The following is a 26,834-nucleotide window of genomic DNA, read 5'->3' as shown; positions in this document are numbered from 1 at the left end:
CGGTTGCAAAAGCACTCCCCTCCCCCAGTAACAATGTCTGGTGTTATTTTTCTCTGTATCGGGGCCACGATTTGTGGGTACCTTCAATGTAGATCAACTGCCAGTGTTTTTACCATCATGTCAACTTGCACTGCTCAGATCATTAACAGTGGATGCCAATCTACGCACGATCTCTCACTACTGTAAATGCAGGATGTGATATGGAGAAGAGAAATACAAGCATAGGCGCCAACTTCTCCTGGCGCCAGTGGATGCTCAAACCCTCCCGGCCCCAGCCCGATTCCACCCCTGCCCCGCCCCCATTCCAACCCCTTCCCCAAAGACCCCGCCCCAACTCCACCCCCTCCCTGCCCCTATCGGACTCCTACCCCAAATCCCCGCTCCAGCCCTGCCTCTTCCCCTGAGCGTGCCACATTACCGCTTCTCCCTCCCTACTTCCTAGCTGTTTCATGGCAGCAAGTGCTGGGAGAAGCAGGGACGTGGTGCACTCAGGGGAGGCGGAGGTGAGCTGAGCTGTGGAGTGGGGGCGGGGAGCTTGGCTGCCAGTGGGTGCTCTAGCCCTGGAGCACCCATGGAGTCGGCGCCTATGAATACAAGGGTGTATTATGGGAAAAATAAGTTCTTTTGCAATAGTGTGTCATTCAGTAAGGATGTAATTACTTACAAACTATCGGTGGTACAGCTCCATTTTTTTGGTAGAGCAGTGGTGGGAGAATTTGAGAAAGTTTTCAGCACAGTCAACACCCAAAAAAAAGGTTTATAAGACATGCAGTTCTTCTACTTCCCGTTACCCATTGATTCCATGGACCTATCTATATAGGACAACTTATGTGGGTATTTAAGTCCTTCTACTTGACTCTGAGGAAGGAGAGAGATAGTGGGGAAATGTTACTCAGAAAGTGATGGCTCATAAGCCTATCACAGTGGATGACTATGTAGTAGTGAGAAATTCTTGATATCATTTTATTGGAATAGTCATAACTTGGCAGAGGTGACAGTTGTACTGAATGTGCTTCTATCACAATAGATAGAATATTAAGCATTTAGGGTTAATTTTTTTAAAAAATACTCGGTGTCAGCCTAATCCTGCTCCTATTGAAGTCAATGGTAAAACTACCACTGACTTCCACAGGAGTACAGTCAGTCAACACTGAAAAGGTTTTCAAAGTCCCCTATCCCTTAGTTCTTTCCTTTCTCATGTACCATCACCAATAACAAAAGTTCCTACAGGCCAAATTCTGCCCTCACTTGAATTGTGCAAACCCAATAGCTCTAGTGAGGCTGTGTGGGAGTAAGCAAGTGGAAATGAGTAAACACTTCCATTGATGATGTACAAGGGGGATCATCATCTAGCTCTCTCACTTCTAACTCTGCCGAGCAGACACTGAGAAGTGGTAAAAAGTTAGTTGTATCTTAAACAATAAGATATGCCTGAAGAGACACAAGGAGCAGACCTCCTGAGTAAGAAGTCATCATTTTTAGCAACACTTTTCCAGAGTAGAACCACACTTCAAAAGTAGGTAATTGGATAAAACATCAGTTGGGGGAGAGAGGGCCAAAACTTGTGTTTATTAGGCCAGCATATGAAATACAATTTCACTTGCAATTTTGATTTGCTCCTAAATGCACAGTGAATTCATCTGCAGAACTTTTCTCTAAATATCATTTTTGTGAGATGTAAGAAGTGACTGTTGACGCCCTCTTTTGAGTAAAGAGGTTATTGCTGTGCAAATGAAACACCAATCATATAACAGTTAAGGATTGGGACATGAACTTGGCTGCAGTTTCATCTTTTGAAATATTACATTATAAACTATAAATTGAATCACCAGAGTACCAAGTTTTTGGATCAGATTTAAAGTAACTCAGATATTAATCTCATTCATATGGGACTACATCCATCAGAAGCAATTTAAAATCTGTATCTGAATGTGAAAATTAGCTGTATTGACGTTTTGTATCATAGCAATTATATTAATTTGCTATTTCTTCCATCTTCTATATCATTAATGAAGATGTCACATATCACTGTTTCAAGAAACAATACTGGTGGCTTCCAACTCAAACTTAACACACTGCTATCTTTCACTGGCTCTTGCTTTCCATTTTTAACCAAAGGTCAATCCACAGTCAAGGCAACGTCAATCCAAGGCACTGTCAATGTTCCAATTAAGGTTTCATGAAATACAGTATTTATCATTTTACTAGAATCCAAATCTATTACTGTGGGGAAAAAACTATCAGGCATGTTTGTCTAACAAGATTTATAAAACCTTGCTGTTTATTATGCATAGTTCTGTTGCCCTGTAGATATTTAGTGATTTATTCACTCTAAATATTTCTTTCATTAGTTTACTTTGAATCAGGTCCTGATTAAGGCAATGTGGGCCCTGAGGCACATTGGACTCCCTTGGTTTTACCCCCTGTGGACTTATGCCCCAACATTCATTTCAAGTAGGGGCAGCAGGGGGTCTTCTCCCCTTCCAGAAGAAGCAGGGAGAGTCCATCTCTATTTTCAGAAGCAGTAGAGGTGTCCTTCTCTACCCTATGAGGAGAGGTAGGGGGCTAGAACTTACCTTGGCAGCCAGAGTGTGCCTATGCAGGAAGCGGGTGTGTTGGTGTGATTATTGATTGTGCACTTAAAACACAGGACAGGAAGCTCAGGATTTAAGCTGGACCTTTCTGCTATGTAGGTTTTAGAACTCTAAATAAATAATTACACAAATAAATGTACTTTATATGAACTGACGAGGGCTGTGGGTGAATGTAAATTTAAAATATCTAACTACACACATTTTGATCTAGCTACTGGGAAAAGGTAGTTTAAATAATGGATGCAAAGATGAATAGAAAGGGATACAGTTTATTTTATTAAAGTTCTCTTGTGGTCCTTCTACTTTCTTATGAGAATAGTAGCAACTTACTGAAATATGAATTTCAGCATTTTTATCTACAGTGATCAACATCACTGCTTTTTTCCCCTCATTAATGAGGCAAATAAATACTTCTTACCAGCACTTTTAGCGGCAAAAAAATGAAAGCTGGTAAAATTCTTCAGGGAAAGGCACCAGACGGAAGTACTCAGAAAATATTTTAAGAGGCTTCAAACAAACAGAATATTTAGCCATGTTCAGAAAATGAAGTTCAATGCATTACCAAAAAAATACATTCAGAAGAATCCCTACTCGTTTTTACTCTACTGGGTATTTCTGCTAGTGATTAATGATTAACATATCTTTTGATATCCTGATCAAGAACTATGGTTTAACCATGCATTAGAAATTCTGTTTTAACCTTGTTTAGGGAACATTATTTTCATATCCGCATGACAAATGTTCATTAAAAAGGAAAAAAAGGACAGGCTCAACCTCCAAAATCGGGAAACAAACAAACCTTACCTCTGAATCCAGTTCTGCAAAATAAATTATAGTTTTCAAATACGGCAATAAATAAAACAACTATGAATCTGTACTTACATCTGGTTTTGAATTTTGAAAGATCTTCAGAGGGAATTTCAGGTCTTCCTTTGCTAAGCTAACTAAATACTCCCTAAAAAGTGTGTTTGCAAGACCAGGGGACTGATTTTCACAGCGATGTAGAAATGGAACCATCCACTGATAAACGTTCTTCACATATCTTTCATCAGAAGACTAGAAAGTGTAAGAAGTTAAACAAAACAAATGAAAACAGAATGATAAAACCTGGTTCCTTTTTTATTTTTAAATGAAAAAAGGTAAAAACAATTATATTATGTGTAACAGTAATAAACTGCCCTCATCATGCATCATCAGCACCGTTTGAACCCTGAGTTTGCAGCAAGACTCCTACCACTTTAACTACAGAACTAATTAAATTAACTGGCAGGAGAAGACCGTCATCCAAGATGGGAGGGATGGGCTATTGAGTCTAAGGGAGTCTTATAGAAAAGCCCAGCTTTCTCATTCGTCAGCCCCCTTGACTACAGCTGACATGGTCACTACCAGGCATTCCCAGTGCAATGTCCCACTGCTGCTTTGGTGGTGGCACGAGCCCAGCCTTACCATATTCATATTAAGTTATTTTGTCAGGCTACCAAAAGTTCCCCAAGGAATGAAAGCAAGAGAAAATAAATACACCGGACCCTCGCTAGAACGCGGGGTTCAGGATCCATGCGCGGTACGTTAAGGCGGGGATCGCGTTATAGCGGGGGCCACTTTAACATAGATCCCAATTTAAATATTTAAATTTGGGATCCATCACCGCGACAGTGCTATATGCGAATCCGCACTATACTAATGCGCGCTTTAGCGAGGGTCCGCTGTAGTGATTTTCAATAGTGTATGTCTCAGCAAAACTTGAACAGAATTTCACGGGACAAAGAAAAGGCACTTCTCTCACCCAAGGACATTCCCCCGGCTGAATTTCAAAGGCCTGCTGTACACATTGGAGGTGTTCCAAAAGAAAAAAGAAAATCACAAGAATCTTTTTGTAATGGCAAATGTTAGGAAAACTACGTATTGGAGTCACTATCAGTTTCCTCCTACAATACAAATTGTATAAAAAAGATGGATATTGCACAAGAAAAAGAGGACTGAAGAACCAGAGAAGATTTCAGATGAGTTTATCTGCTGCACAGAAATGAGCTGGGGTTTTTCTGCTAATGCTTATAAACATCAAAAACCATCTTTAAAAGAAGTGCTCTTAGAACTTGTGCAGTAGCAACAGTGATACTTACGGCATTTCCATCTTATTCCCGTTTTCAGTAAATCATGGCTTGCACAGCCTGAAATTATTCAGGCTTAGTCTCTGCTGAAAAGTTGGGGTAAGAGTGGGGTTGTTTTCATTTTATTTTTAAAATAAGCAAAACTGGTTCTGCTGTTTTCCAAAAATACCATTTCCATACTATTAAAAAAAGAAACAAATCTAGTGCCAATGCTGTTTGGGATATGGATGGATAATAAATGGAAATGTGATAGGGAAACACCTCTGGCTGAAGAGCACTGTTACCTTACACATGCAAGGAGTCTATATAAGCATGGACATTATTTAGGCTCAACAATCTACCTATTGCATTTTCAAAAATACGTACGTTCATCATTAACAGTCTTAGTTTTTCGCTATCTTTCATCTCCAGCAGATCTTTCAAGGTTAGGGTTAGATCACATCCAGTCTCATAAATCAGCATCTCCAAAGTAACCAGGTTATCACAAAGCACCTGAAGACCAGGAATGTTCCTCTCCATGCCAAGTCGAACCAGGGACAGAGCACAGTCCACCTGAAAATAAGAAAAAAAATTATGTTGTTACCTGATTGTTTCTTTTTGGTAATCAATATCTGAACTAATTCTAACTGGTCTCTCAAATATTGTTGTTCCAATAATTTTTTCTAGGTAGGAGTAGTTAATAAAGATCCAGATGAGGGGTTAAAAACAATGCTGTCATCTTTGTCTGTGGCTGTTTGAAATCTCTTTTGTGTTACTGAAGGGTTTGGAAGTGAGAGTTCCCTGTCCTTTCCCACACATACTTACAAAGGACTTGATTAGTCTCAGCAATCCAGGGTTTGAGCCAGAGTAGTGTGATGGTCACTGAATTAGATGTCATTGCTCTTACTAGCAAGTTCAGAGACTACAGGAATCACACTTAAAAGGTACAACTAGGGACATTTTCTTTAAAATAGAGAAAAAATATTCCCTGTTTAATTGGTCTGTATTTTTTAGGTCACTGCATCAGGACACACCTGCCTGGACAAAGCATGTGGTTGCTAAAGAAGCTTTCACAGCTACTGCTAATGCTTCAGAATCCTTGTGGTGGGTACCTTGTATCTTCCTGTCCTATAATATTTCGAAAGACAACACTCCAAGGGAACTACCATGTCCTGGGGTAGGGATGCCACAACTGCATCCATATTAGATATTTGAGCTAGGGAAGTGTTGGGGGTCATTAATCTTACAGAACTAAAAAAGCTGTTTATTTAGCTTCTTGGATTTTAGTCAGCTCTGGCATGGACCTTGCAAAATCTTAAAACTATGTGCGCAGTAATACAGCAGCTTATGATTAACCTTTTGGTGGAATATACTTCCCTTTCCTTTTCTTTTTTATAGGCTTTATGACTGTCATAAATATAAAGGGAAGGGTAAACCCCTTTGAAATCCCTCCTGGCCAGGGGAAAGCTCCTCTCACCTGTAAAGGGTTAAGAAGCTAAAGGTAACCTCGCTGGCACCTGACCAAAATGACCAATGAGGAGACAAGATACTTTCAAAAGCTGGGAGGAGGGAGAGAAACAAAGGGTCTGTGTGTCTGTCTATATGCTGTCTATATGCTGGTTTCTGCCGGGGATAGACCAGGAATGGAGTCTTAGAACTTTTAGTAAGTAATCTAGCTAGGTACGTGTTAGATTATGATTTCTTTAAATGGCTGAGAAAAGAATTGTGCTGAATAGAATAACTATTTCTGTCTGTGTATCTTTTTTGTAACTTAAGGTTTTGCCTAGAGGGGTTCTCTATGTTTTGGAATCTAATTACCCTGTAAGATATCTACCATCCTGATTTTACAGGGGGGATTTCTTTACTTCTATTTTTATTAAAAGTCTTCTTGTAAGAAAACTGAATGCTTTTTCATTGTTCTCAGATCCAAGGGTTTGGGTCTGTGGTCACCTATGCAAATTGGTGAGGCTTTTTATCCAACATTTCCCAGGAAAGGGGGGGTGCAAGTGTTGGGAGGATTGTTCATTGTTCTTAAGATCCAAGGGTCTGGGTCTGTAGTCACCTAGGTAAATTGGTGAGGCTTTTTACCAAACCTTGTCCAGGAAGTGGGGTGCAAGGTTTTGGGAAGTATTTTGGGGGGAAGGATGCGCCCAAACAGCTCTTCCCCAGTAACCAGTATTAGTTTGGTGGTGGTAGCGGCCAGTCCAAGGACAACGGGGGGAATATTTTGTACCTTGGGGAAGTTTTGACCTAAGCTGGTAAAGATAAGCTTAGGAGGTTTTTCATGCAGGTCCCCACATCTGTACCCTAGAGTTCAGAGTGGGGGAGGAACCATGACAATGACCTAAAATGTGATTACTACCCTGCACTTCCTATCAAAGTGCAAAATACATTTCCAAAATGTCAGGTTCTGTCCCCCCCCGAGATGTAACTCGGGCAATTTTCCCTCCTTATCAAAGAGGAATTTAGGAGATGGATGACAGCTGGAATGATTTTTAGCTTTTCTGTTTTTCCTTAGATTTTCCCCTCACCTCATCCCCAACACAAACCTTTTAAAGGGAGCCATTGATCCATCTGAGTAAGGGTCTGCTCTGTCTTTGAAGAGTTAGGATAGGAGAGGCTAGCCTTTAATCCACACCTGAGAAAAGGTGGGGGGTAGGGATCAATCATAAAAGTGATGCCCACTAAACTGAAGTGACTCCTCCCGCAAGGCAGAAAGAATACCAGTTGTTTCCCCAAGTTAATGACAACCCATTTAAACACATTAAAAGAAACACTCAGACTCTTCCTAGATCTTGCCCTTTTGCACTGACCCCAGAGAAATCCTTGAATAGGGAGTGATTTCATTTGCAACTGACAGTTGTCTGCTTTGACAAGTATCTGCATAGCATAGCAGTGCTCTTGCAGTGCCCCATAGCAGTGGGAGGCTCAATCCAGCCTGAGAGAATGAACCCCTTTCAGTCAGTCATTGTTCAGTAGGCTGTGAGCAGGCTACACAGTCTGCAGAAGCTGGGAGAGAAGCTTCATAAAGGAGCACCTTTTTGCCTTAATAGGATTCACATTTCCTGGCTTTGCTATTGTTTGAGACAGCACGTATATTGTTGGTCAGTTTTTTGGAGGTTGGGCAGGGGAAGGAGTGGGGGAGCAGGCAGGGAAATGAAATGGAAGAACTACAGGATTCCCAAACAAGCTACAAATCAAACTACCATAATTTCCCCCCACGTCTTGCAGAAGCCATCTCCTGCTGAATGGACAGAGTTCCAAGGCAGCAAGACTTCAGCTGCCTGACATGGATAAGCAAAATGAGGACAACCCAGCACTTGCAACTAGTGGAGAGATTATGACATAGAAACAAAATATTTGCGCCTCATCTCTGCTAACTAGCTTACTCCTCACAAGCACAGCAGATAGGAAACATCTTAGATAAGAGTGGTGAAAAGGCCAATAAAAAGGTACAGTCAACTAACTTTTGAATACTGAAAGGAGGTGTTTGGAAATGAGGGTGTGAGATTAAAAGATACGGGAGATTTATTAGTACAAATACTCTACATATGATATCAAAATGTGATGGATATACAGGCAGATGAAATGTTACTAAAAGGCAGATGACTGCAAGTAAATGGGTTAAAGTAAACAAGTTGAGTACAGAAAAAAATCAAACAAACAGTAATAATATTGTATTTTGTTTTTAATAGTACACCCACATATTTTCTGAACATTCATTCTAATCTGTCTTTTCTAGTATCATCTGTGAATCTGTCGCCTTTGCAAATACTTACTGGACTAAAAACAAACTTCCAAAAACCGATTAAATTACTGACACGTTAAATGAAACTGTGCTCCAGTGTAACACACAGAGCTGTATATCATATGAAAACCTCATTGAATACAACCAACCACCATAACATTTTTCGAGGCCAATGTAAATGATTTCCAAAGGCATTTCTGGGCACTAAAACAAAAATATTCCCTATATCTTTTTTTTAAAATGCAAGGGGAGATTAATCTTTTTATTAGTTAAGGATTTTAATTCAGTAGGCAACTAGAAACGTTATCTTTTACTGTTATTTTAGTCATTAAAAGAAAGGGTCTACAATGAGGGTATCTGAAAAGATTAAGCATTTTATGAAGCACCTATGAAACTGGGAGGATCAATTAACACAGGAATATAAAGAAATAAGAGCTCAGGTTGATCTGGAAAAGGAAGTACCTAAAATTACTAATTAATAGACACAGGAGTATTTTAAACATCTCTATGTTGTTAAACCATAAGCGAACTGCAATTATCTGTGACATTCCACAGAGGATTCTCAAAACTATAGTCAGGGAAAGAGCATGTCATAACATTAATAGTAACACCTTCCACTCTCATGGCACCATTCATCCAAGGATCTCAAAGTGCTTTACACATTTTAAAGATGTGGGGAAACTAGGGTACGGACAGGTTGTATGACTCGCCCAAATTCACACAGCAAGCTGGCCTGACATCACAGCTGAGTTACCTGCTTAAGCCACTCACTATTCAACACTTCTTCCTTTAGATAACATGAGCATAAAATATGTAGCAGAAGGGAAAATGCTCTTCACGGCTGGAAAAGTTTTGCTATTTCCTAGAGCCCAGGAACAGATAGGCTGAAGGAAATTTATGAGATTCCCCCATCCACCCCCATGAATGAATCACAACTCACCTGAGTAAACCTTAAACAGGTTTGAATTCAGGAAACACACTCTAAATTGAATCTCTAAATTGAGAGAGTAATTTGGGGCCATCTAAAATTATTATTTGGCAGCAAAATAGTTTTCTTTCCCTATACATGTACATATGAAAAATAAAAATCTGTGAATCCATACTTAATTCCATGGCAAGTGCCCTAACGACCTCAATAGGCCAGCATTTTACATCAGCGTCTGCTATCACTACCAATACTCAGTTCAGACGGCTTGATATCGCCTACTTTTGACACAGCTTAATTAGCTTCAAGAAGCAATAAAATGCTTGCATCTGTGCCAACAATTACTATTTCTGGGCTGCTGTTCTTACCTGCATAGCATAGTTTTCAATCTCCTGTGCCCTATTCCAATACCAGTCAGAAACCAGGTCTATCGAAAGCTTAGTAGTTCTGTACTTTAATAACTCAGGTTGTGCTTCATACAAGAATTCATCTTCATCTTGAAGAACTGGTTCAAATATCATTCTGAGAAGAGCAGACAAAAAGTTACAAAGGTATATACAGATGGACTAAGACTAAGGGCTTGTCTACACTTACTGGGTGATGGACAGGTGGGGATTAATGCATCGGCGGTCGATTTAGTGGGTCTAGTGAAGACCCACTAAATCGACCACAGATAGCTCTCCCATCGACTCCTGTACTCCACCAGAACAAGAAGAGCTTTTCCATCAACATTGCATAATGTAAGTAGATATAAGCTACGTTGATTTGAGTTACACTATTAACGTAATTCAAATTGCGTAGCTTAGATTGAATTTCCCCTGTAGCATAAACAAGACCTGACACCAAGGCCTGACACCAACAGCTAATGTGTTCATGCAAAGCTCTGAACAGGACTAAACAGTAGTAGTAATAAGCATTTGTACTAAACTGAGAAGTAAAGAGTAAGAACTTTCAAACAGAGCAAATACATTGATTAAAAAGCCATTTTTAAAATAATCACTACTCCCTATAAAGATGCTGTATGACAAAACCAGGAGACATTACTCAGGAAGAATTCACCCTGGACTCCCCCCACTCTCCACAAAAACAAATCAATGATGCTGACACAATTTGCACACATCAGAAAGTTCAGCTTCCCATAGCAGTCTCCTGTATATCTGCATAATAAAGGTTTTTGTTTTTCATTATATGATGATCACATAGAATAAAATGTAGCAATACAAAATGCCACACTTATTCACCCAGCCTTAAGGAAATGGTGCAATTTAAACAAGTCAAAAACACTGTAAAACAATTTGGGAGACCTGTCTGTGTACAACTTACGATTTCAAACAGAATTCATATCAAACTATAAACTCCATTTTGCTCACTGAGCACCATTTTGAACCTGCAGCCTCCATATTCAGCTGGAACACCCAGGAGAAATTCTTGTACCCAGCAGACAGCTAACAATGGAGGGTAATTAAACCTTGATGACTGTCCATATAAATGGAAGTATCCCTGGATAAAGAGCTGGCTACCAATCTTTCAAGTCTGGACTCCAACTGGCTAACCACCAAGCAAGAGACTGATCACTTTACAGGAGTTTTGAATCCAACCAGGGGTCCCCCGACAGAGGGGACTTGAAAGCTATAGAACAAACGTTCTCTAGCAGCCATTTTAGAGAGGAAGAAGAGACCAGAATCAGAATGCAAATCCTCAGAATGCTCAAGAGTAGTGAGGCAAGTGACACAGGAAATTTTGTAAAGGTTTCCTTATTTCGCATGGATCAGTATATCTCTTGGGCTGTCTAAAGTGAAGAGTGATTGCTTTAGAAATCCTTTTACAAAGTCTATTTTCTTCAACTACCACGTGTCCCTGAAGGGGTTAATTATAAACCAGGATGCCCACTACGGTGGAACTCTGAGAAGGGCATGCTAAAGATAGAGATATCGTGGATGGGAGCTAACACTGGTCCTGAGGCAGGTAGGCCACAGGGTCCCACTTCCAAAAGGGATACCAGATAGAGAATCAGCACTCAGTAAGTGATCTAGAGAGGCCAGAGCCAAAGATTGACTGAAGCCTATCCAGACACTGGCCCAGTGTGTGGCTCCAAACACAACAGCCTGGTGAGGTTCCAGCAAGGGAAGCTCATCTGAGGCTGTTACACATACCATTAAAAATCAATGTGCACAAAGATGAAGAGTTAATATTGTTATGAGTCCCTGAACTTATAGTTTCTCTACTTTTATGTAATTAAAATGTCAGGTTTAACACCGCATTAACATAGTGTTGTTGTTTTTAATATATTTTTGTTACATGAGCTTTTAATTTTCTACCAACTTAGGCATAAATAGTAAAGACAAATATTTTAGTCATGAATTTCATCAACCTTATATTGGCAACCTCTCAGACTGTTCTTTTTAATGCACACACACACACACACACACACTCTATACTTACTTGCACTGTGGGTTTTCACACCAGTCCTCTTCCCGATGCTTCTGTTCATTCCAGGGAAGAATCATCAACACATCCTGCCTACAACTATTACAAAACACAATGGAAATTTTATACAAACATTTTGAAAAAATATGGATTGGCAAAAACATTCTGTTAACTGAATAGATAGTACAGCAAAGTATTTGGATTCAGTCTATATTATGGGCTACCATTCAATTGGCAGGATCAACTGCTAACAGGTATCTGTTGCATAAACTGGGCATAGAGAGGCATGAGAATAATTGTGCACACCTAACTTGGAAAGTCTGTATGCTACTTACAGGATATTTGAGAGCTATTTCATGGACAATAGATATTGCTCATGTTATTTTTGACAATTTAATATCTTAGAATTTTCTAATTTGTAAAAAAAAAATAGCAAAATTATAGGTCTGGGCTTCCTTTGCTTTCACACTAAGGATATTTAACAAGAACATTTATATCACAGAAGCTTGAAATGAATAGTAAAGAGTGAGACAGGATCTTTAGCTTAAAAAAAGAACAGGAATCTTTACAGACCTGTAAACAAATCCTTGTACTGAACACAGATAAAATATACCTTGCTGTATTGATTTTCTCAATTAAGTTAGACATGGGTTTCTGCCTACAAACATCCATAGTGAATATTTACTAAATGCTGTAGTGAGAATCATCTGAAAATGGAATTTGAATTTCCTGTATATAATGTAGATTAAGAAAAAAACAAGTTATGACTAAAAACAATTAGTTATGTTTTTTATCCTTCATCTTCCTAGTATTTGTTAAGTGTTTAAACACCAAAAAAAGCTGGAAAATTTTGTTTAGCCATTCTAAACAGAAACCAAAGCACAGGAGATGAGAAAACTGTGCACATAGGCATGGTTTTAAATTTTCAACAAATTAGAGCAATAAAGTGTACAATGCCTTACTCATTTTAACATGATCCTGATAATTCAATACCATAATACTGATGCAAGCCTTACAGGCACGACCTCTTTATTGCAAATTAAAGGCTAATAAAAATTTCTCATCCCTTCAAGGACAGCAACAGTAGCAATGGATATTTATGACTCCTTTCCTCAGTAGCTTAAAAAGCAAAATGATATGTTCTGATGCACAAATCAATTCTAAAAGCATAATGCAAATAAACTGATGAAAAGTGACCTGAAAATTTAATTAACTATCACATTTAGCAATAGGCACTACATGTGTTATCTAAGTGGAACACCCTCACTCACTTTCACCACCCAGGCACATGTCTCCAAAATGGCCACATGTCCCTCCTTCCCCACTGTGATGCTTCCAACACTGTTGGTGGCACCAAGGACAATCATAACTATCCAAAATTAGACCCTTCATTGGAAAAATCAGCAACAAAGGAAGGATCTGCAGGTCACAAAGGTCAAGAGGAAGAAAATATAGGCGGAAGCACCAGCTCTAATGATTAGAGCACAGAAAGTGGAGTCAAGACCTATGTTCTATGCCAGTCTGCGCAACTTTAGGTAAGTCTCAACTTCCCTATGTTTCCATTTCCCACACCTTTAAAATGAGCATCACCTTCCACCTAAATTAAAACATCAAATCCTGAGAAGTACTATGTATTTTTAAAAAAACACAGTAGTCTCCATGGTGATGCCAAACAAGGCTGCTCCTTCTCCTTCACTTTAGTGCTCAAACTTCTAGCCTAGCTGACTGACAGAAATGTGTCTCCTCCTTCACTGGTGGAGGGATAAGGCTAGCCATAACAGCTGGTGCTGGTTAGTATAGGAGAAAGGAACTATAACAAAAAGTGGAGAAACATTTTGTTTCAGAACTCAGCCAGGAAGCTGCAGTATAGGTTGAATAAGAACATAAAAACTGCCACACTGGGTCAGACTAAAGGTCCATCTAGACTAGTATCCTGTCTTCCGACAGTGGCCTCAAAAGGTAATCATCAGAACAGAACAGGTAATCATCAAGCGATCCATCCCGTCACCCACTCCCAGCTTCTGGCACATTAACAATTACAAGGTGTTTTAACTCGATGTCTCCAAGAATCCTAATGCTAAACAAACTTCTCATTTTTACTGTTATAACTTGTGTTATGGTTTAAAGGTAAAAAGCCTTTTCAAATAGGAGTTTAATATCATCCTTGACCACATCAACTCAAAAAAATGTTAGCAGTTAGAATCTCGTTTCTCTTCATCAATTTGAAAAACTTGTATTCTTCATCACAGGCCAAGATAAGTTGTTAATAGAGCTGAACTTCTTAAAATTGTATTTCTTAATGAAACTGAACAGAGCATGTTAAGCAGACACTGAGCAGCAGACACTGAGCATGTTAAGCAGACATTCAACATGAGAATGTTGCACACACCATGAACATTAGTTCCAGTGCAGAGAAATCAAAGTCAGCATTATCAAATTTTAATAAAAACAGTCCATCGAAGTTGACAAATATTGGTGTAAAATATATTTGCCACGAAACACGGCTAACAAAGCAAACCTTAATTTTTGGAATTTTCTCTCTTGAGTGTGTGGTATCTCAGCTTGAACATTTCATTAGCATTAGTGGTTTGCAGTAAATAGCTCAAAACTTGCAAAATTTCTTCTTAAGTAACCTAATGTCAATCATATTATTGCGTCTGTATGAATGATGTGCCTCCTTTTTCCAAGTACTTTCAATACAGATTAGCTTCCAACATACACTGGAAAAAGCTATTAAAATTTTCTTATATTTTAACAAGGACATGAAAGCACCCACCCAATCTAAGCCCTGGTCTACACTGGGGCGGGGGAGGGGGGGGCGCGGGATCTAAGTTACGCAACTTCAGCTACGTGAATAACGTAGCTGAAGTCGACGTACTTAGATCTACTCACTGCGGTGTCTTCACTACGGTGAGTCGACTGCTGCCGCTCCCGTCGACTCTGTCTGACTCTCGTGGTGGTGGAGTACAGGAGTAGATAGCAGAATGCTCGGGGGTCAATTTATGGCGTCTAGACTAGACGAGATAAATCAATCCACACTGGATCGATCGCTGCCCGCCGATCTAGCAGGTAGCGTAGACATACTCTAAGACACTGAATTACTGTACTCCACATTTCCTTTCAGAAGGCTGATACCATCACATCCAAGACCCATATCTTTCCTCTCTTATAAACCACATGGCTTCTCCAACTGAAAATTATAATAAATATTTCCTTCCCCTCCATTTAAAAATTAGAGTGTGTTTGATTTGTTCTTGCTGCACCAAGAAATTCATATTGACACTGCTCCAAGAAAGGAGAAAATCATGCTGTCTAAATTAAGTAGGACAATTTAAAGTGCTCACAAGAGGAACAGGTATTCAGGGCATTTTAAAGCAGAGCATGCTCCGTTAAATACTGAACAATTGCATCATGTACAGGAAGTTTCTTCTTTCATTCATTCATTTTTCCCCCTTAGGTATATGTCAAGTTTTTAAAAAACTAATGTGCCATGCGAAGCAACACTTTCTGATTTTTAGGCACTTGAAAAGAAATGTGCAGATAGGGAGTCCATGTGGAATAACTTGTCCAACATCACACTATGGCCTGTAATTTCAACTGTAATAAGAACAGTTCAGGGGACAGAAACTGTATTTCACTCTGTTCAGATTTGCCAGGCTTTTCTTTCCTTGGTTGAGAAGCAGTGTTGTTGTTGTTTTTCTTCCTTAATTCTATGAAGAATAGAAAAGCAGCATTGCCTCCAAGAAGAACTTTAGCATATGATGCAGAAATGACTGCTGCAATTGTTCATACTTACAAGCTGACATTTAAATAATATTATGACCCTGGTTAAAAACAGACAAAAGCCCTTTTTCATATTAACTCACTGCATCTCTGTATTGAACACTATGGCCTACAAAAAAAAAACAAAAAAACTTCATTCTTGCTAAAGAAACACCACCCTAGTGCCATTTGGAGTGGCCGAAGTCCCAAAGGGCCACCTTTCCCCATCCCTCTTTTTCCTTTCCCACAGCAGACAATAAAGAGACCTCTTTAAAGCATGTTCGTGAATAAACTATAAAATAAGTACCAAAAATCTTGCAATTTCTGTTTTGACTGACTTGTTTTGCAATTCTGAACACACACATTTCCTAGAGAGATGAGTGCAAAACAAGTCTAAGGGGGGGGGGGGAGGGGATTTCCAAAATTGCTTATGGGAGCTAGGTGTCCAATACCCACTGAAACGAAGTAAAAGGAAGTTGGGCAACAAAAAGTTCCACCACAAAAAATATAGAAATAGAAGAGGTGCTATCCACAAAAATATCAAGCCTGGGTTATGTAAGTAAATATGGAATTTCAGCCTCAGCCTAGAATTTTCTTGAAAGGAGCACTTTAAGAATCTCTCACTCACACACAAAAATATGTATGTTTACAGACAGAAAGAAACCCTTTCCCTTCATTCAATCACCTCACCAGCTCTCTAGCCTTCACCTGAACACCAAAAAAGGATAAACATGAATATGATTATCTATGTCCTCTCTCCCAATTCTGGAGAACCCAGACTTTTTACTCTCTGCATTATTAGAGCTTTTCAAAATGACCCAAATGGAGCACCACAAGATCGTGTCAAGTTTTAACTGGTATAGTTGTAATGACCATGGGACAAATGCAGTAGAAACTCTGTACACGTCTCTATAATCAGTTTTTTTCAAATGTTTTATTATATTCTTACTAATGAGTTGGATGTTAACAGAGGAATACATGATATTGAAATGGTCCTCTCTCACCAATTCACCTTTATTATACAGACTTTTCTCTATAGGCCTGAACCAACGTCCACTAAAGTTAATGAAGGTACTCTCACTGACTTCAGTGTGCACTGAATCAGGCCATATATGGATAACACACACATATGGGCCTTTCTCACATATTTTGTGTGCTTTACCCTGGCTTAGACTACATAGTATCACACACCCTGGATAAAACCACATAGAAGACACACACATTCACAAGGCCTCATTAAGTCCCCCGCTCCCATGATGTCTCAGTGGTGACCACTCCTTCACACAGCAATATGCTGCTGGTAAAGAGCAGAATCTGCTGACACGAACCTGGCTCACACACCAGGGTGGCTCACATACTAGGGTCAGCCAGCGAGTGGTTCTATGACACTTGCGAGGGAGCTGACAACTCAGAACTAACATGTGTGATAGTTATTCCTTTCGGGGTCGACAAAAATCAAGGATTTTAAAAAAAAAAATCTGATTTTTTTTATTTAAATCAGATTTTTTTGATAAAATGCTTTTTGAAGGAAACACACTTGTCTAAAGATCGTTTTAATTAAGATACCTTATCGCTCAAAGATATCTCATCATGAAATAGGGATAAAAATTCTAATTCTATAGCATGAAAATATATTCATGTAATGTTTAAGAAAAGTTTTGTAAATGAGTTCCAATAGTTCATGGATTAGGGACTCAATCTTATGGGGTTCCAGGAGCTTCTGTATAGATTATTTAGGTTAATCTTTCTATCTATCCAAAGGGACTCAGTGCTCAGTCTAGAAGATACCATCAGAGATGTTCAGTTTTTCAGTTCTCAAACTGTGGATTTGTCTCTCCAGAGGTAACATGCTTGTTAACGGCAAAAATGGTTTAAAATAAATAATATATAGAAGTGAGAAATAACAGACTGCAACTCTATTGTCCCTCTGCAAATGTGTGTACACAGAGTCAATCTAAAAGTGCAAAGTTTCAAAAAGTTCAATGAATAGAAGATTGCTGAGGATGGAATAGATCTGAACAAGGAGAAGTACTCTGGAGATAAATGTGACAAGGGAGGGGCATATGCTTTTTTGTTAAAATATTATGTTTGTTGTTGAAGAAAAAAATCAAGAATACTTAACGTTGTTGTTTTAGTAAAATAAAACAATTTAAATGTCTGTCTGGTGATGTTCTCCTCCTAATACAGCATGGCAAGAAAATCCTCCAAATATTAATGGTTAACCTATTGAATTGGAGATAGTTCACTTCCCAATGATTTCATAAATATCTGCTTCAATTACCTTTGGTAAATGAAATAACCAAACAATTATTCATTTTCTGATATTGCTGTAAAACTAATCTGAAAAGTTTTCAAAATAAATCACGGTTTAAAAATGTGTAGTGTGTACCTTCTACAAATGAAACCAACATTTATCTCTGAGTTGTGAAGAGTCTGTATTAAGGTTATAACAACCAACAAGAATGCACTTTTATGTAGAAAACCATGAATAAATCAAGTCTTCCTGACTAGTGATTTAAATCAAATCCACCCTGATTCCCTTTAATATTTACACAATAAAAATCAACTGACATCCAGCTAGTATTAAATCAGAAAAGGAAAATGGTTGACATTTTCTTATAATAGGCACAAATGTAATCAACATATGACTGTCCCTAAGAATTTAGACAGTGGTCAAAAAAAAAAAAAAAAAAAAAAAAAAAAAAAGCCAGTATATTTTATTACTGCTATGTTGTCCTCAACATGGTATTTATCAGTACCTAGTCAATTTCAGAAACATGTAGAGTTAGGGCAGGTTCCCATAAAAATCCAATATAGGAGCCAGATGAAGACTATATGCCAAACACTTATGCACACACTTATAACTTATTTTATAGTCCAGAGTACTGAATACAATTTACTTTGCTATATATGCTGCCAGCTGGAGCTCCCCATGAATTTCCTTACGGTTTAACGATGGCTCATCTAATAAACTCTCTTTCAGTTTAATCAAAATGCTAAGGCACAGATTTAAAGTAACAGAAAAGACCTGTCAAAGTGATGTGATATCCTTCCAGATATGGAACAGAATCAGCATGAGAGCTCAAAAGAGCGAACCTATGAGTAATGCAGTGGTAATACATTAGCATGGCATTAAACTTCAGAAGATGTAAAAGGAGCACTCATTCCACAGATTGGTCATTATTTTTACTTCCATCACTTCCAAGGGCCGTAATTTTTGATCTATTTCTTTCAATGGACAGAAAACATGAAACTATTGCTTAACCAGTCAGACGTAATCTGATTATTAGATATATAACAAAGTATAAATGTCAATCAAAAACCCTCAAGTACAAAGCTTTGAGTTCCCATAACAATATCTCCATCTATAATGATGCCAAAAACAAGAAAAGCCTGCTTTCTTTCAGCAACGAGCTCTCTAATCTCTCAAGATAGTTTGACGTATCAAAACACCTATAATCTGCAAACACTGCACATAGTTGAACTATGTAATGAACATGTTCTCTTTCCCATCGCCTTTGTCTTCTCTCCTCCAGCCCCTCCCACTGCTCACTGCACCCATGTGCTGCCTCTTTAACTTAGTTTGTAAGGTCTTTGGGAAAGGAACTTTGTTTGCACAGCACCCAGGATTAATGGGGCCCAGTCAAGTTTGTGGCCTGTGGGTGCTTTCATACTAAAAATAGGTCATTAATAACATCATTTACCATAGTTTCTGAACAGTGATGTGGCCCATTTCCCAAATAAGTAACTTGTATTATTACACTATGTCAAGGAGATATTTGTCCAGAAACCATCTGTGCTACTTATTGATTCACAGCAACTCCCATGCAGTTGCACAGCATGCGCCATTTTATTTTTGTGTGCCCTTAAAAGCAGCTCAGAGTAATCCTACTGAGCCACTTCAGAACATTTTCTGTATCTGGTTTTATCATAGGAATTTATGACTGAGAGCTGGAAAAACAAGGGACAGCACAACTAACTGTCTCAATATGTACATATCTGTTAGTAGTGGGAAATTCATTCATTATGACATCCTGTACTTCAGTTCTGTATGTGTGATCTTTCTGATACAGTGAAGGTTAATCTTATCCAGACAACAGTGGGATAGTTTCCATTTTTACTTTACCTTTCTATTTTAAGATTTATTTCAGGGATGAACCTATTGTTTACTGTTATCCCTAGCTGTACCATGTATAATTCAGAAAACAAGTTTCTCAGAAAGGACCTGTCTTATGTGTAAAGCACCATGCCCACAGATTGTACCATACAAACAAATAAGATGCAAAAACAACACATGAATGAAGTACAATTAGCTGTTCCAAAACACAGATATAGAGTGCAGAATTCTGAATTTAGAACATGTAAGGATTTCATTGTTATGAACACTAGCACACTTCTCAAAAAGCTCAAGGAGGTCATTTTATTAAATAGCTCCAACACATTTTAGAAAAATAATGCCCTTTAAAAAATTTCTCCAAGATTTTTATAAAGGAAGATCAATTATAGAGACAGTAGTTTACCCAGACACCAAAGACCTAAACAAAGTCGTCCATCTCCTCCTGCCAAATGAACTTAGCAGTCAAGATTGGCAGAGATCTGGAAAGTTCTGCTTGCCAAAGAATCATGCACACATCAATACCCTTCTTAGGCCATCATCAATTGCCAGGAGCAACCAGACACTAATAGTCTCAATGGAATAGTGCCAGGTTGACTCACATAGGAAAAATCTTAAGTGTGGTATTGTATACCCAATACCTACAATGAAATCAACAGATTAAAATCAGGTAATGCTTAGCATTTGTATATTACACACTGACATTTGTTTGCAACACTTCATATAATCTTCTTGCTAATTAAACTGCTTCTTCCGAAGAGCAAAAACACACTATTTGATTTTTTTTTTCCTCTTGGTACGTTACTGAAGTTCCTACTTACTTCAATACACTCCGAATTCAATCAGAGTCCAATCAATTGACAGACTAGGAAGGCACTCAACTCATGATCTTTTTCTTCTAAAGGGTTTCATTTTTCTCAGTATAGCCCTTTTCACTCTTTTGTTTACCGTAGTTCAACCGGTCTTATAATTCTCTGCTTTGACAAAAGACTACCTGTTTTATTGTAAGTTCCATACCCTACTTATTGCAGGTATTCAAGCTGTGGGTTTATTTTTCTCATAGACATGTTTTGTAAAAGGTAAGGTATTAGTCAGTTTTAAGGACAGAGTTCAATTCTTTCTTTTTGCCCATGGTGACTTTATACTCTACACTTTTTTCCTGTAAGTACTGTGTACAATGTGTGTGTGTCTATATGATTCTCAAATGTCAGGTTGAGTTTGTAGAGCTGACAGTTTAGGAAATACCTTCTCCCTGTAAACTCTGAACATCTGATCCAGAAACACTGTGACACAAAAAACATGGAACTTCACAATGTCATTATTACATATTCACTGTATTTTTTTTTTTTAATCGGAGTCTCTCTTACCATCTGAAACACTGTTTTGCTCCAAAGCTTTTTGTATCTGGAAGGTTTGCTGTACTAAGTATTGGTTCTGACTATCCAATATAATGAACACAGATTAAAAAGGCAAGGTATCGATATGCCAGAGATGAGAAAGCTATTTGTGGAAGATGTTGGATGCACAAAATATGGTACAGTTCTCACAAAGTCTTCCATCCATGTACCATCAAAGCGCCACTAATGTGAGAATTCTGACTCATCTTATTTGCATTTAATTTGGAAAAAACTCCAGTTTGCATTCTATACTGAGGACATAATATAAAAACTTGCAATGGGAGTACTTAGAGAGTCATTTGTTCTGCTGCAATCACATACATTTAATGCATATCCATGTTTTACATTTGAAAATGTCGGTAAGTTATCAAATCTGAAATATAGTATTACATCTCTGTTTTCCTACCGTTTCGTCACATACTTTTCTTTGAATACTAATTAATTATAAATATCATAGACTAGATAAAACAATTTACTGACCTTATATTAAGTCAGGCATTCGTTTTATCTTTATTACAGGGGTTACAAAACTACATTATTCCATGTCTGCTTTTATGATCAAATCCTAAAATACTGAGCACCTGCAACTGCCATAGAAGGAAATGAAAGGACAGGATGCAATGTCAGTGCCACTTGCAGGTTCTCAGGATTAGGCCCTAAAACACAGCTTCATTATGTGTGAGGTCCTCTTCACCCAAAGAAGAGGACATAATAAGAAAAGAATGATCTTTCTGAAATTCATGGTGTATATTTATCATATTTGTATATATTGTTTGTGCTTTATTTTTAATTTGGGAAAAAGCTCCCCTCAGCCAGCTTTCCAGTAGTTATAATTGGCCATCTGGTTTTCTTTAAGAGTGACAGACACAGCCAAGTCTTTGGGTGACTGTAACTACATCCATTCTAAACTTTCAACTTATCTAATAAACTGACAGGAAAAAAAAAGGGGGAGGGGGCACGTTGCCCGAGAGACGATAAGAAAGTAGTGTGTTCAATACTCACAATTTTCTAGAGAAGGAGACCGAGAGAGAGAGGGGGCAATACATTCAAGTGCCTTACTATCCTAAAGCACAGCAAGTGCCACTTCTTTAAGCCACCCTACTCAAAAGGAAACATTATGGAATGATTAACCCAAATGAAAATAATCAACATTTAAAATAATAGCATCTCAGCTGCTTGCAGCTTTCAGTGTAACTGCTGCTTCAAAATTTCTGCTGTGGAAACTAAAGACAGACCCTTTGAAAATGACACTTCTCTCGCAGAAAGTTTTTAAGATTTTGTCACGGTTATTTTTAGTAAAAGTCATAGGCAGGTCGCAGGCAATAAACAAGAATTCACGGCCGCCTAAGCCCCCACCACCTGAGGCTGACAGCCTGAGCCCCGCCCACCAGGGCTGGCAGTCCAAGCCCTGAAGTCACAGAGGTCACCAAAAAAAAAAAAAAAAAAAAAATCACAAAATTGGTGACCTCCAGGACAAACTGGTAGCCTTACTTATGCTTAACAATCTGTTCCACCTTGTATTTAGCTGTGATACTTCGAATACCTTTTCCAGACCTGAAGAAGAGCTCTGTATAGCTCAAAAATTTGTCTCTTTAGTGGACGAACAGAAGTCGATCCAAAAACAGATAATACCTCACCACTTGTCTCACTAAGTCAGATGTGGCATTTAAGAAGAAAGGCATTTTTTAATTGTAGGATTCAAGCACTGAGGATTTTTAAGCTTCAATATAACTCTAAACAAGAAAAATAGAAAGGTCTTTTCATCCCAAGATAGGGATATGCGTTCCATCTGTAGCGCTCCCACAGTTAGGGAATCCCATTGCAGCAAAGCCATCTAGTATGACCTGCACATTTCCCAGAGTCACTACCTTTGATAGCATCTTGGGACCGGACCACCAGGGCAGCCAGTACATAAACCGCAAGGGGTACTTTTCAACGGTGCTGCAAGCACTGGTGGATCACAAGGGACGTTTCACCAACATCAACGTGGGATGGACAGGAAAGGTCCATGACGCTTACATCTTCAGGAACTCTGGTCTGTTTAAACGGCTGCAGGAAGGGATTTACTTCCCAGACCAAAAAATAACTGTTGGGGATGTTGAAATGCCTATAGTTATCCTTGGGGACCCAGCCTACCCCTTAATGCCATGGCTCATGAAGCCAAAAACAGGCACCTTGGATAGTAGTAAGGAGCTGTTCAACTATATGCTGAGCAAGTGCAGAATGGTGGTAGAATGTGCATTTGGACATTTAAAAGGTCGCTGGCACAGTTTACTGACTCGCTCAGACCTCAGCAAAACCAATATTCCCATTGTTATTACTGCTTGCTGTGCGTTCCACAATATCTGTGAGAGTAAGGGGGAGACGTTTATGGCGGGGTGAGAGGTTGAGGCAAATCACCTGGCCGCTGAATACACGCAGCCAGACACCAGGGCAGTTAGAAGAGCACAGCTGGAAGCGCTGTGCATCAGAGAAGCTTTGAAAACCACTTTCATGACTGGCCAGGGTACTGTGTGACACTTCTGTTTGTTTCTCCTTGATGAAAACCCGCCCCCTTGATTGCCTCTAAATTCCCTGTAAGCCACCCTCCCTCCCCACTTCGATCACAGCTTGCTTGCAAAGGAAATAAAGTCACTATCATTTAAAAAACATGTATTCTTTATTAATTGATTATAAAAATAGGGAGATAACTCACAAGGTAGCCCAGTTGGGGTGTGGGAGGAGCGTAGGAGAGAAAGAAAAGGCCACTTTAAAACTTGTTGAATGACAGCCTTCTGTTGCTTGGACTGTCCACTGGGGTGGAGTGGTTGGGCGCCCGGAGCCTCCTCCCCCACGTTCTTGGGCGTCTGGGTGAGGAGGCTATGGAACTTGGGGAGGATGGAGGGCGGTTAAACAGGGGCTGCAGCGGCAGTCTGTGATCCTACTGCTGTTTATGAACCTCCACCAGATGCCGGAGCATATCCATTTGATCCCGCAGTAGCCCTAGCGTTGCATCATGCCTCCTCTGATCTTCCTGCCGCCACCTCTCCTCACGTTCATCAGCCACTTTCCTGTACTCCGCTATTGTGTCCCTCTACATATCCTGCTGAGCTGTTAGTGCCGGACGACTGCATGAGCTCAGAGAACATTTAATCGCGCATACGTTTTTTTCGCCGCCTTATCCGAGATAGCCTTTGGGACGGAGGAGGGAGGCTTGAAACATTTGCAGCTGCTGGAGGAAAAAAAGGGAGTGAAGTATTTAAAAAGATACATTTTACAGAACAATGGCTATACTCTTTCACGGTGAACAACACTATTCACATTACATAGCACATGTGATTTTGGTACAAGGTCGCATTTTGCATCTTATGTTGAGTGCCTGCGGCTTTGGTGTTAGAGATCACACACGCAGTGCCGGGCAACAGAATTCGGCCAGGGTAAGCCATAGTCTTTCGGCTTCTGCAACCTTCATAACAGCAGCGCCCTCTTCTCCCATACCAAGCAAAGCACGTTGCATTGGCCATTTAGTGCTGCATTTTTTCTGTTAAGATGCAGCAGCAGAAACCAAACTAACCCACCCTCAAATCCAATTCTCTGGGATGATTGCTTTACCCCTCACTCCCCCGCGTGGCTGGTATCAGGGAAGATTCCTGCTAGCCAAATGCGAATAGCTCAGCACCAATGGCCAACTGCGGGGAGGATTTCTTTTCAACCACAGGCAAACAGCCCAGTAGGAACGGGCACCCCTGAATGTCCCCTTAATTAAATTCCCCTATTTCAACCAGGTTACCATGAACGATATCACTCTCCTGAGGACAACATAGAGAGATAAAGAACGGATGTTGCTTGAATGCCAGCAAACACCGGGACCATACGCTGCCAAGCTTTGTCATGCAATGATACCAGATTACTTGCTACTAGCATGGCGTGGTAAAGTGTCCTACCATGGAGGAGGGAATAAGGCTGCTCTCCCCAGAAACCTTCTGAAAAGGCTTTTAGAGTACCTCCAGGAGAACTTCATGGAGATGTCCCTGGAGGATTTCCCCTCCATCCCCAGACACGTTAACAGACTTTTCCAGTAGCTGTACGGGCCAAGAATGCATCCCAAGTCCTCAGGGCTACTTAATCATTAAAAAAAGCTTGTTTTTATAACATGTATTATATTTTAAAAGGTACACTCACCAGAGGTCCCTTTTCCGGCTTGGTTGGGTTGGGAGGGTATTTCAGTCAGGGTGATAAAAAGATCCTGGCTGTCGGGGAGAACGGTGTACTGTGTGCTCTCCTCAGACTCGTCCTCCTCCTCATCTTCCCCATCCGCAAAATCCTCAGGCATGGCAGAGAGTACCCCATCATTGGAGTCCACAGACAGAAGTGGGGTAGTGGTGGCGGCCCCCCCCTAGAACTGCATGCAGCTCAGCGTAGAAGCGGCATGTCTGGGGTTCTGTCCCGGAGTGTCCGTTTGATTCTTTGGTTTTCTGGTACGCTTGTCTGAGCTCCTTAAGTTTCACGCGGCACTGTGTTGCGTCCCTGCTGTCGTCTGTCCCTCATGGACTCTGAGATTTTTTGAAATGTTTTGGCATTTCGTCTTTTGGAACGCAGTTCTGATAGCATGGATTCCTCTCTCCATACAGAAATCAGATCCAGTACCTCCCATTCGGTCCATGCTGGAGCTCTTTTTCGATTCTGGGACTGCACGGTCACCTGTGCTGATGAGCTCTACATGGTCACCTGTGCTGATGAGCCTGCCTGGCCAAACAGGAAATGAGATTCAAAAGTTCCTGGGGCTTTTCCTGTACACCTGGCCAGTGCATCTGAGTTCAGAGTGCTGTCCAAAACAGTCACAATGATGCACTGTGGGATAGCTCCCAGAGGCCAATACCTTCGAATTGCATCCACACTAACCCTAATTCGAAATGGCGATATCGATTTCAGCGCTAATCTCCTTGTTGGGGAGGAGTACAGAAATCGGTTTTAAGAGCCCTTTATGTAAAAAAAAAATGGTTTTGTTGTGTGGACGGGTGCAGGATTAATTTAATTTAACGCTGCTAAATCCAACATAAACTTGTACTGTAGACCAGACCTAAGACAGATCAACATTCAAAATGGAGAGAATGTCAGTATTATTGATGAGAAGAATTGAGAGACTGCTTAAGTAGTAAATTTTAAGTGTATGGAGGAGGAAGTGGTGCTTGGTCGATAAGGACACAGCAGGAATCCTAGCACAGTGGCAACAATGTAAAAACTGAAAGGACACATTCCAGAAGATTCATCATAACACCCCTACCACACAGAAAAAGTGTTAACTTCACAATGTTAATATTAAAGCATAAGAATTAAGAAATTCAAGAGAGACGATTCCCACAGCAACTTCAATTTTGTCCTCGAGTATATGTAAGATTTCATCTTTTTTCATTCAACAAACACGTACAACTTGGGTTACTGCAGTATTAAATCTGACAACATGAACACAGAAAACAGAGAAAACGTAAAACAAATGGCTCTTGCCCTGCAGCCTCTCACCAGTTCAACCTGCACTACAAGGTGGGTAGAAAGCTGGCTAGATTGTCGGGCTCAACGGGTAGTTATCAATGGCTCCATGTCTAGTTGGCAGCCGCTATCAAGTGGAGTGCCCCAAGGGTCGGTCCTGGGGCCGGTTTTGTTCAATATCTTCATAAATGATCTGGAGGATGGTGTGGATTGCACTCTCAGCAAATTTGCGGATGATACTAAACTGGGAGGAGTGGTAGATACGCTGGAGGGGAGGGATAGGATACAGAAAGACCTAGACAAATTGGAGGATT

General features: G+C 39.8%; 1 protein-coding gene across 1 annotated transcript in view; it reads right to left on the bottom strand.

The window, feature by feature from the left end:
• NBAS (NBAS subunit of NRZ tethering complex) overlaps nucleotides 1-26,834 on the bottom strand; it is a 408,512-nt gene that overhangs the window by 270,429 nt on the left and 111,249 nt on the right. Inside the window, exons 22-25 of the mRNA XM_048845538.2 lie at nucleotides 11,797-11,880; nucleotides 9,723-9,876; nucleotides 5,069-5,254; nucleotides 3,477-3,650 (exon numbers count right to left, since the gene is read on the bottom strand). Of these exons, the coding sequence (XP_048701495.2) occupies nucleotides 3,477-3,650; nucleotides 5,069-5,254; nucleotides 9,723-9,876; nucleotides 11,797-11,880 (598 nt within the window). The remainder of the gene's footprint in view (nucleotides 1-3,476; nucleotides 3,651-5,068; nucleotides 5,255-9,722; nucleotides 9,877-11,796; nucleotides 11,881-26,834) is intronic.

The sequence above is a fragment of the Caretta caretta genome, chromosome 3, assembly GCF_965140235.1.
Source record: "Caretta caretta isolate rCarCar2 chromosome 3, rCarCar1.hap1, whole genome shotgun sequence".
NCBI classification, from domain to species: Eukaryota; Metazoa; Chordata; order Testudines; family Cheloniidae; genus Caretta; species Caretta caretta.
The sequence above is the reverse complement of the archived record's forward strand: the minus strand, read 5'-3'. Positions and strand labels throughout refer to the sequence as shown.